The sequence below is a fragment of the Thamnophis elegans genome, chromosome 2 (assembly GCF_009769535.1).
Source record: "Thamnophis elegans isolate rThaEle1 chromosome 2, rThaEle1.pri, whole genome shotgun sequence".
NCBI lineage: Eukaryota > Metazoa > Chordata > Lepidosauria > Squamata > Colubridae > Thamnophis > Thamnophis elegans.
In genome coordinates this window covers 120,061,614-120,073,803 of record NC_045542.1, presented here as the reverse complement: position 1 = coordinate 120,073,803, position 12,190 = coordinate 120,061,614, and the positions used below count along the sequence as shown (strand labels likewise).

General features: G+C 42.6%; 1 protein-coding gene across 2 annotated transcripts in view; it reads left to right on the top strand.

The window, feature by feature from the left end:
* The window catches only part of UROC1 (urocanate hydratase 1), a 58,632-nt gene that overhangs the window by 34,083 nt on the left and 12,359 nt on the right, over positions 1-12,190 (top strand). For both annotated transcript variants that reach the window (XM_032208982.1, XM_032208983.1), the window contains 3 exons: positions 8,068-8,138; positions 10,375-10,473; positions 11,077-11,176. In XM_032208982.1, the coding sequence (XP_032064873.1) occupies positions 8,068-8,138; positions 10,375-10,473; positions 11,077-11,176 (270 nt within the window). The remainder of the gene's footprint in view (positions 1-8,067; positions 8,139-10,374; positions 10,474-11,076; positions 11,177-12,190) is intronic.

Genomic DNA, 12,190 nt, shown 5'->3' with positions numbered 1-12,190 from the left:
ATAACTAGCTTCCTCCAAGGCCCATTGAAGCTGGAAGGCCACCACCTTCTCAACAACCTTCCCGATAAAGGGGAGGTTGGAGACAGGACGAAAGTTGTTTAAAATGGCTGGATCCAAGGATGGTTTCTTCAGGAGGGGTCTCACCACCGCCGTTTTAAGTACGGCGGGGAAGTGCCCCTCCCGAAGGGAGGCGGTCACGACCGCCTGGATCCAGCCATGTGTCACCTCCCTGCTGTTGGCAACCAGCCAGGAGGGACACGGGTCCAGAATACAGGTGGAGGCACTTACAGCTCGAATGGCCTTGTCCACATCCCCAGAGGCAACATCCTGGAACTCAACCCAGAGATGATTTGCCAAGTGGTCCTCCTGTGTCTCGGCTGGATCTACTGCGGTGGAGTCCAAGTCCGACCGAAACCGAGCTACTTTGTCCGCCAAGAATTGAGCATAGTCCTCAGCCCTACCCTGCAAGGGGTCTCCTGCATCCCTCCTGTTAAGGAGGGAGCGGGTTATCCTAAACAGGGCGGCTGGGCGTGACTCGGCGGACGCAACCAAGGCAGAAATGTATGATCTTTTGGCAGTTCTTAATGCTCGGACATAGTCCTTGGTGCAGGTAGTTAGAAGCGCTCGGTTTGCCTCGGACTTATCGGACCTCCACAGGTGCTCTAGGCATCTCCTCCGGCGTTTCCTCTCCCGGAGCTCCTCGGTAAACCAAGGAGGCCTCCGGGATCTACTGACCCGGAGGGGCCGTAGTGGCGCAATCCGATCAAGAGACTCCGCCGCCGCCGAATGCCAGGCGGCAACCAGAGTCTCCGCCGAACTGTGGGCGAGAGTATCAGGAATGACCCCAAGCTCCGTCTGGAACCTCAACGGGTCCATAAGTCGCCTGGGGCGGAACCACCTGGTCGGTTCCTCCTCCCTACGGTGGGGGTTTGGCCTCCGGAAGTCAAGCCTCAGTAGGCAGTGGTCTGACCACGACAGGGGTATGATCTCATTACCCCTCAGACCAAGATCACACATCCACTGCTCCGAGAGGAATACGAGGTCGAGCATGTGACCCGCTGCATGGGTTGGGCCCCAAATTACCTGGGTCAAGCCCATGGCTGTCATGGAAGCCATGAACTCCTGCGCCCCATCAGAGCGTTCACCGAGCGATGGCAAATTGAAGTCCCCCAGAACTATAAGCCTGGGGAACTCAACTGCCAGCTCGGCTACTGACTCGAGGAGCGAGGGGAGGGCTGCTGCAACGCAGTTGGGAGGCAGGTACGTTAGCAGCAAACCCACTTGACCCTTGAGGTCCAACTTTATCAGCAGGGACTCACACCCGACAAGCTCCGGAGCAGGGACCCTACGAGGTAACAGAGACTCCCGGATTACAATAGCCACACCGCCACCCCTTCCCTGGGCTCTCGGCTGATGAAGCACCTGAAATCCCTCTGGGCACATCTCTACAAGGGGGACTCCTCCTTCTGTGCCCAGCCAGGTTTCAGTAATACATGCCAGGTCTGCCCTCTCATCAACAATTAAGTCCCGGATGAGAGGAGCTTTGTGTACAACAGACCTGGCATTTAGCGACAACAGCCTGAGACCAGGGTCCTGACTACTCGCGCCATCTGGTCTTGGAGTGGGGCTCATAGGGCCGGAAGGAGGGATCTCTGTGATGTAGCGAACCCTCCTTCCCCGGTAATGGCCAGCCCTAAAGTCCCCGCCGTATCTGCCCCTCCCCGTAATGACCGTAATGCTCCGACCCACTCCCGTGACAGTAGTCCCCCCAACCACCCCACTGACCCCCGCCTTCCCCGGCAGGCCCTCCGAGTCAAACATTCTCATTTATCCACTCTAACAATTCCCACGTAATATTTAAAACATATAAAATACAATAGTAACAATTAATAAAAGTGGGCCATTCATTCAATTCCAGTCAACTCCCATACACTCAACATACTATTTTAAAATTGCGCAGTTATAATGTATAGTAATATGGAAACAGTGGAGGAAGCGGTGATCCGCTCCTCTCCCTTCTTATGTCCTGGGGAGATGTCCTTGGCCACCAAGTCAAAAGTGCGTAATATATAAGGTGGCTGTATACAAGCAAGATAGAATGTGAAGATCCAAAATTCATAGGCGGCAACCATGTAGTCTTACCCCACTGGTGAAGGTTAGCGGGCTGTATATTCAAAAGTCTCTTTCCTAAAGATGGATAAGGGCCCCAATGTAGGGGGCCAGAGTTTGAGGCTGACTTGTGCCACTCTCGCAAATGGAGGGAAAAGTACTGGTGTTTTCGGGGCTCAGTCCTCGCCACTGCAGCCGCCATCCTCTATCGCTCCCTGCTAGCTCAGCCACAATCCTACTCCTCCTAATGGTTAAGTAAGCCGGGAGCAAAGTCCGGAAGAGGCTACAACGACGCAGGGCCCAGTTCAAAAATTGTCCTCTTCCCTGCCCGGGTAAGCACACCAGTCAGCCTAGGACGGCCAGGTCTTTCCTAGAGGCCGCGGGAGAAGGCAGCAGATAATAAATAGTAGGATAGGTAACAGATAGTAAAGTGAGTAAAGATAGATCCGAGGGGGGGGGCGTCTGGGGCGGCAGCAAGCACAACCATTCAGTCCGCAGTTTCAATGCAGCTTCCGACAGCCCCCTTCTTTAAGATGAAAAACTAAGTTAAAAATTAACCCCTCTCAGCTCACTAGTCACCAGGGCTCACAGTCACAGTCACAGTCACTCGGCTCCAGCAAAGTCAACAGGCTGGCCAGAAAAGGAGGATGTAAAGATGTAAATGCTGTGAGTCAGCTGTTTGGCGCCGCCATCTTTCCCTCCACGCTTTCCTCCACGCTTTCCTTCCAACTCCAGCAGCTGCTGTTCTGCTGCTCAGGGGCGACTGATAGGACCAGGGGCCAGCAGATAAATGGCCAGGGGGCTCACCAGGCAGCACCAGGGGCTTCCAGGAATCCAGGTGGTAAGGTGGTAAGGGGAGACGCCAAACGTCCGCGCGCCGCTATCGCCGCCGCGCACCGCCGTCGCCGCCGTCCTCACGCAGCTGGACAACCCGGGCTGCCACTGTGGGGAAACGTTAAGCCTCCGGATTTCTTCGGGTCCTTTGGGTTCCGCAGGTCTCAGGCTCTCCCAGGGACTCTTTCCAAAAATTTTGCGGTCCGTTTGGAGGTTTCCCGGTGCTTTTTCGCCAAGTTTGCATGGAGCGAAAAAACCCGGTCGCCATTCCAAACCCGCACATGCGCAACATATTTTCATGTATACTGTTGATAATATTAAGACAACATACACTTAACTGAGGACTGGGGTGTTCCATTATGTCAAATATTATGAGAGCTGAGCTATTTTTATTCCCAAAGAGCAGAAAACCTCTGAAGTTATGTTATCCAGTTTTGGAAAAGTTGCCTTGCATTTCCCACTGTTCAAACTGGAAAACAGCCCTAAATATTTTTAATTTGTTGTTGTTAGTTGCAAAGTTGTGTACGACCCATTGCGACCCCATGGACAATATTCCTCAAGGCCTTCCTGTTCTCTACCATCCTCTGGAGTCCATTCAAGCTCACGCCTACTGCTTTGGTGACTCAATCCAGCCACCTCATTCTCTGTCATCCCATTTTTCTTTTGCTCTCTATCTTTCCCAGCATTAGCCTCTTCTCCAGTGAGTCCTTCCTTCTCATTAGGTAGCCAAAGTATTTGAGTTTCATCTTCAGGATCAGGCAGTCAGGGTTGATCTCCTCTAGGACTGACTGGTTTGATTGCCTTGCAGTCCAAGGAACTCACAGGAGTCTTCTCCAGCACCATGGTTTAAAGGTCTCAATTCTTTGGCGCTCAGCCTTTCTTAGGGCCCAACTTTCACAGCCATACATTGCAACTGGAAAAACCATAGCCTTGACTATGCACACTTTTCTTGACAGGGTGATGTATCTGCTTTTTAGTACGCTGCCTAGATTTGCCATAGCTTTCCTCCCCAGGAGCAAGCGTCTTTTAATTTCTTGGCTGCAGTCCCCATCTGCGGTGATCTTGGAGCCCAGGAAAACAAAATCTGTCACTACCTCCTTTTTAATACATGGTAAATTTAGAGAAGATATTCATTTCATAATAAAATAACCACTGGAATTAAATACACATATATTTAAAATGACCTTTTACATTCCAGCTGACTGAAGCAGATTTGGTGGCAATTTAATTACTGGATTTGCTGTTATGGTTGGCAGAGAAATGAGCAGCAGAATTTAGACAGAAATGATAGCTGAACTTCAGTGGAAAGTTGCCTGTTATTCTTTCTTAGAATACCTACTGACCTCTTTGTTAGTCAGTGTTCTGCTTGTGGTTTCTCACTTTCCCATGTACCAATATTACTTTAAACATAATAGTGTAATGAGAAATCAGATTCTGGGTAAGGTACTTTGAAGAACATATAATGCTTTGCCATCAATCTGGCCTATAGCATACCCCATATTTATTAGAAATTGGTAATAATATGGCAGCAACTATACTGATCAAGGAAACAGAGGGTGACTTATTATTATGTCCTTAATGCTAAGAGCTTGAAACTTCAATTATTATTTGACTTAAGTACTGCCCATTGCAAGAAAAAGCAAGTGAATGAGAAAAAACTAACAGGAGTTTTGCTGGGGGAATTCCATCAGGAGGAAGAGAAGAGTGTGGCTAGAGAAACTGTGTATTTTGAAGGATTATGTGTTGAGCTGTGAGGATAAAGACAATCTCCAGAATAGCTGCTGGTTGTAAGGGAATATCCTGACAGCTGCTAAATGTTCATTGTGAGTGATTGGGTGGCTGTTTATTACTGAGTGAAGAAAATATTAAGAGGAACAGCTTATATCCTGTCTATTTACCTGCCCTTCATGGTTCCCTGATGGAACATATAGCTTTTATTGAAGATTGAATCAAAAGAGCACTAGTCATAATACAATGCCTCCCATTCCCAATCACCCATCCCAAAAATATATATATTTTGGGGTTCCACCACAAAACCGCGGAGGACAAAATCGCGCTCGACGAAAGCGCGCATTTGACGTCATCACAGCATGACGAAAACATCGCGCTGTGATAGAAAAATGTAAAAATAAAGCGAAAACCTTACCCTAACCCCCCCAAACCTAACCCTAAACCTAACCCTTAATCTAACCCTAAATCTAACCCTAAACGTAACCCTTAACCTAACGCTAAACCTAACGCTAACCCTTAACCTAACGCTAAACGTAACCCTAACGCTCTAAACCTAACCCTAACTCTTAACCTAACCCTAACCCTAACCCTAAACCTAACCCTTACCTTTATGTGAATCGGCTTGCTTTAATTTTAATTTTATTTCAATTTTTAATTTTTTTCGTCGTGCTGTGATGACGTCAAATGCGCGCTTTCGTCGAGCGCGATTTTGTCCTCTGCGGTTTTGACGGGTCACGATATTTTTGCACGCTGAACCAGTAGTAATCCCGGCAGGAATCCACCCCTGAAGTAAATGCCAGGGTTTTCCCCCCCAAAAATGTAAACTGACCAGAGGGCACTGCAAAGAGCTGTAAATGCCGTCTGGTTGCCAAGTGTCCGAATGCAGTCAGGCATCTGCAGGGCAGTGTCAGGCCTGGAAGCCATCTTTTGCATTGGGCCTTCAGGCCTGCCACATTTACTGCTGTGGGAAAATGGGAGGGGGGATTATATGGAGTATGGCAGATATATAGTCATACTAACATCCCTTTCTCAGGGAGTCAAGGACATCTTGCCTGGCACCTGGAAGGCATCTCCAGTTTTGGATGGTGCCTGATTGGGCCAAGTGATGGACATGTGGGTGCTGGGCAGGGACTTAGACTTTCATTTAAGTGGGGAAAACCTGGAAGCTTTCAGATTCGGGTTTTCCCAGATGTGGAAATATGACATATCTAATAAAATGGAACTTTGAGGAACTTCAAGCCTCGGAGTCTTCTTTTGTTGGGGGTGTTGCTTGGAATCCTGACGGGCAAGGGGTGACATTGGAACTTCAGAACTGGGTGGTAAATAGCTTTTGAGAGGTCCAGTATAACTTCAAATGGTCACTAAGCAACCAAAGACTACCTGTATTCATGTCAACCTAGACTGCAAATATATTGAACTGGAACTTATGTGCAGGAAAATGGCTGATGAGATATTCTCTGTCACCCCGGTCCTTGGTGAATAATCAAACCCCCCTTTCTTCATGTGTTTCTTTTTTCCTTTTTAATTCATAGAGAAAATTCTGAATGGAGAATGCTTAAATGTAATAAAACCCCAAAGACATTAGATTCAAATGTAAAATTAATTATGCTTTATTCAGTCCAAATTGAATACAAATTGTCCTCTCTCATTTTTCATTTACTGGAATGTGCATATTATCTACACCAATATTATATGGAAATTGCTTTCATTAGCATGTCAAATGGTTAATGCTGAAAAACATAAATTGCAACATGTCTACTAAAATATGTCTATAAATTGCAATGGTATCAGCATTTATCTGACAGCTGTAAAGACAATTCCAGTTAGTGTTTACACAATGTAACCTTTTTGATTGTATGGGACAACCATCATGTCATCGTGGTAAGAATCTGATTGTGACTATTTTAAGGAGGCACATATTTCGCCATTGGAATGAGAGGCATCTTTAAAGAAAATAAGAAAATGTATAGAGCAATTGTGAAGGTAGTTCTGAAGTCCTTAACATTTTTGAATATCAGATTTGCTCCATTTGCTTTCCAAGATGACTTTAAAAAATAATTAAAGGCTGTTATTTCCCCAACCTTTGTTATATCAGATCGAAAGTTCCAAAATTTCCAGCATACTGGTTGGGAATTATAGATAGTTCTCAACTAACAATCACAATTGTGACCAGAATTTTTGTTGCTAAACAAAGCAGTCATCCCCGATTTTACTTTTTGTACCACACTTGTTAAGGAAATCACTGCAGTTGTTAAGTAAATCACACTCCCCCGCCCATTGACTTTGTTGGAAGCCAGCAAGAAAAGTTTCAAATTGTGATCACATAACATAGTAATACCTTGGACCTTGGAGGTCTTCTAGTCCAACCCCCTGCCTAGGCAGGAAAGCCCGTACCATTTCAGACAAATGGCTATCCAACATCTTCTTAAAGACTTCCAGTGTTGGGGCATTCACAACTTCTGGAGGCAAGCTGTTCCACTGTTTCATTGTTCTAACTGTCAGGAAATTTCTCCTCAGTTCTAAGTTGCTTCTCTCCTTGATTAGTTTCCACCCATTGCTTCTTGTTCTATCCTTAGGTGCCTTGGAGAATAGTTTGACTCCCTCTTCTTTGTGGCAACCCCTGAGATATTGGAACACTGTGGTCATGTCTCCCCTAGTCCTTCTTTTCATTAAACAGTTCCAGCAGCCGTTCTTCATGTTTTAGCCTCCAGTCTCCTAATCATCTTTGTTGCTCTTCTCTGCACTCTTTCTGTAAATATAAGCAAATTGCCAAGTGCCCACATTTTGATCACATGATCATGGAGGTGCTGCAACAGTCATAAGTGTGAGGACCAATTATTTTGAAAGGCTGTCCTGTTATATAATTTATGTTATATTTCACCAAACCCGCAATAGATATCAGTGTTATTTATATCTGGTAAATACTTGCATAAAGTACATTTTTCTTGCAGAGTTTGTCATGCAGTATAATCGCTGCAAGAATCAAATATTTTGGTTATTTCTCTTTAAAAAGTTGACATATTAATTTTTCTAGTCTGATTCGGATTTTGTGTACTCAGATTTTGTAGAAAGTTTGAAATACTTCAAATATCTCATTATCAAGCATTTATTCATAGGTGCATTTTATATTTCTCTTGAATAATATACCAAACTTGATTACAGCTGTGCTATCCTTTTCTTGCCTCCAGACAATGCAGGTTACCTATAAATCTAAAGACAACTAAATATTTTATTCCTTTCTCCTGTGATAATTTGTATAATATTACTGGATTCCTCCTAAAGGCAGGTGTTTCCTGCATTGTTTTGTGCATACTTCAGAACCTGTTTGTAAACTGGCAGTGGTCTTTTGATACTGCTTTTATGAACCATTTTGTGTAATCGTCTCTTGCCTAGCAAATCCATCTGTGAAACAGCAGTATTATGATAACATACGCTGGATTCAGGAAGCCAGAAGACATAATTTGGTATGTAAATCCAACTACAATGATTCTTAACTGGAATACAGTGCCATTATTTCATATTTTTATTCTATTTATTTTTATGATTTTTAATTCGCCATTCTGCCCATAAGATACTCAAGGTGATTGACAATGTTAAAAGATGCCTTAAAATCATTTCTTGAAAGAACATGTTTTATCATCCCAATTCCATTGCGCAGTGGGGCATCCAATCAAAGTCCTTCATGCTTGTCTGTTGAAGCAATTTCCACATAGTGTAATCCAATCTCTTTCTATTAATCTCATCTTGACCTACTTCCTGGGCTTAACATTTAAAATGGCTAGCAGGACCCTTATTTTTCTATTTTTTTTAAAAAAATTACTTGAAAATCAGATGCCAAGGAGGGGAGCCAAGGTGGCGCAGTGGTTAAATGCAGCACTGCAGGCTACTGCTAGGTCAGCAGGTCAGCGGTTCAAATCTCACCGGCTCAGGGTTGACTCAGCCTTCCATCCTTCCGAGGTGGGTAAAATGAGGACCCAGATTGTTGGGGGCAATATGCTGACTCTCTGTAAACCGCTTAGAGAGGCCTGAAAGGCCTATGAAGCGGTATATAAGTCCACTGCTATTGCTATTGCTATAAGATAAGGATGTTTACATGTAAAATTAGACTTTGTAAATAGAAAAAGGTTGGGCTGAAGGCTGCCATCTATAGCCTAAATGGTACAAATAGAAGAGAATATTTGTAATTCAAGGTTGAACTGTGGAGATCCTTGGTGCTCTCTGAATTTTGTGGTTTTCTTGCAGTTCATTACCAAACTATGATAGGTAAAATGCTACCTACTTTGATAATAAAACATCTGCAAAAAGAAAAAAGAAAAACCCCACACCATTCTCAGAGAGCACCAGGGACCCCATGGTAACTCTAAAGCCTTACATATAAAATGTCCCTGGTTTGAAACCAGCAGTATTTTTTCAATTAATGTTTTTCTTTCTTTGAGTCACATATTTTTCTGAAACATTTTTTCATTAAAAAAAGGAATTCAGTAGCTCAGGAAATGAAAATAGCAATGTAAAAGAAAATATTTCTACTGAGTTTTGAGTCAGGAATATTTTGCACATCAGGCAAGGGTTATAACTGTTATCCCAGTAAGAAACATCTGTTGTCACAGCATCTGCAGCAGATGTTACAGAGGGAAGATGAAAGAAAGGAATTTCTTTCCAGCAGCAGGGGAATTAATCATGGTAGCTTGAACTCTAGACTGAATACCTTGCAAGCATCTCAGCCTGGACAGGACTGTCTTAAATTTAGTTTGAAGTTAAATCAATGAGAGCACAGCATAAGGGTGCCACATAAATATGCCCGATATGTGAATTTTGTATTTTTATGCTATGGCACATTCTATCATTGGCAAACAATATTAGGGCCTACTAGAATGACAGCTACTGTCTCTGTCTCCTCCTTGAGTTTCAAACCATAGATTAGCATTATCCTTCAGATATCTTGGGCCTGGGACAATAACATTAGCTCACCATCTTTAACAATGGTAAAATCAGAGTCAGAATCTGTGAGTCTGTTTATTCTTTGGAAACACTCTGAATACTTAATCTGAAAAATTTATAGATTAAAAACTAATTCCAAATACAATTTAATTCTAATTTGCTTTCATTGCACTAAAGTTCTTGTATGATGACTATACAAAAAAAACCCTAACCCTAAGTCTTTAGATGAGTCATTTTTAATATTGGAAGCCAATATGCTTATCTTTCTAGGGAAAAACCATACAATGCCTCTAGGAAAAATCCAAATGCAATTATTGCAAGTATTTTTATATTATGGGCAAGAAAATCTTCCTTTTTAGATTCCAGTTCAATCCACAGATCTATATTTTATTTAAAATAATGCAAAACCTAGTAGTAGACTTTGAATCTTGATTTTAAATAAGTAGAAAATGGCAAATATATTTATAACTAGATATTATGAAAAGTAAATGGAGACAAAATCATAGGCAGAAATCCTTAATTATGGAGGGTGGATATGTGTAAATTCACTGTCCTGCTTTCTTCATTAAACAGACTGGCATTGTCTCTGATCCACATCTGGACTGTGGAGATAACCCATGGATGCGTGCGTGCGTGCGTGCATTTGTGCGTGCGTGCATTTGTGCGTGCGTGCATTCGTGCGTTCGTACATACATACATACATACATACATACATACATATATAATCAACCCATGGATCATTATATTATTTCTGTATTTTAGGTTGTTGGTTCCCAAGCCAGAATTCTGTATTCTGATCAAAAAGGCCGTGTTGCTATTGCAGTGGCTATTAACAAAGGCATTGCTGAAGGAAGAATTAAGGTACAGTTCTTCTGTGTTTTTATTCAACGTAACCTGTTAATTTTCTTTGACATGTTAGATTGATTTGGAGATTGAAAAGGTCATATTGAGAGAAATAGAGTAGATGATGGGACAAGAATGTTTCTTATAAAAATGCAAACCATGTAAAGTCAAAGAATTTCCAGTAAAGTAACAAAGACTAATTGTTTGAAATGAGTGCGACTATAATATAATATTAACCATAGGTTGTAAACATATCCCATGTTGTCAGATTACTGAATAATTTCTTATTGAAAAACCTCACAGTATTTCCTAATTTAATGAAGGGAGGTTTTGTGTGCTTCCTGATTCTTTCATTATACAGATGAGGTGCAGAGCCCCAAGACCAAATTCAACCTCTCAATCTACATTTTACAGCTTCTGAAACTATCAGTTTTCAGGTGCATAATTTCCCAGCTTTTCTGGCACTAAAAATGCAAATATCAAATTGCTGATTTCCCTATTCTGGAACTTTACCTGAAACAGAACAATTGATCTCTTCATCTAAATGAACAGAATTATGCCAAGGAGCCTAGTTGATGCCCCTCTATATTTTTTCCCTATAAACCTGTACTTCTTTTTCAGGCACCAGTTGTTCTTAGTCGAGACCACCATGATGTGAGTGGGGCAGACAGTCCTTACCGAGAAACCTCAAATATCTATGACGGTTCTGCATTTTGTGCAGGTTAGCTGAATAGATTGCAAGTATTTCTAGTAAACAGAATTTCTATACGATGAACAACTATATTTCATGCCTATAACTGGTTCACCTTTTGATGTAAAGATTTCATTTCCCATAATGGTTGCTTGTAAATCAAAAACTGCAGCACCTTGGAGAGTAATCCTGCTGTTAGTTCAGGTGCAATAAGTAGACAGAAAAGGTAGTAATTAAACATAGTCAGTGAGAAATTGCATCTTGCAAGATGAGATGCAGCAAAGAGTTAAGGGGGTAAAAGGGGAGGGGAAATCTGTATTTGAAGCCTGAACTACAGAAAATATTTAGAAGAAAAGAGACATAGGAGTTCTCTGCTGGTAATCTTTGGGCCAGAAGGAAACCAGGAAAAAGAGGGATTAGAATGGAATATTTTGAATCCAAGAATATTCCAGACTGTAACATCCTGTAATAGGGATCAAAGTAACCTTAATTATGTGTAATCTGAACGTGAGACCAAGATAGTTCTAGACTTGCCAAATATAACAGAAAGCAAAATGTATTTTAAAAGGAGAAATTTCAAACAATAGCAATAGGTTTTAGGCTTATACAGAGCCCCACAGTGTTTTACAGCACACTGTGGGCAGTTTACAATGTAAACATTATCTGCATATTGTCCCCAACTCTCTGAGTCCTCATTTTATCAACCTCAGAAGAATGAAAGGCTGCCAACCTTGAGCCCTATCAGGATCGAACTCTGGGCTGTGAGCAGAGTTTACTACAGTACTGCAGTTTAACCACTATAACACCAGGACTCACAGCTCACTTTTTCCTACTTCCAGTTGTCTAACTGAACCTACTGGAAATCTCAGATGGTAGTCCTACCCTCTTTTTGCATTTGATCATCCCAGGCAGAACTGCTGATTTAAATAGATCCTGGTTTTATTCCAATATAAATTCCGAACTAAGTTTGTCTCTCTCAAATGAACAGCGACAATATTTTTTAGATTAGCACAATCATGGCAGCAAATAGTTTGTGACATTCAG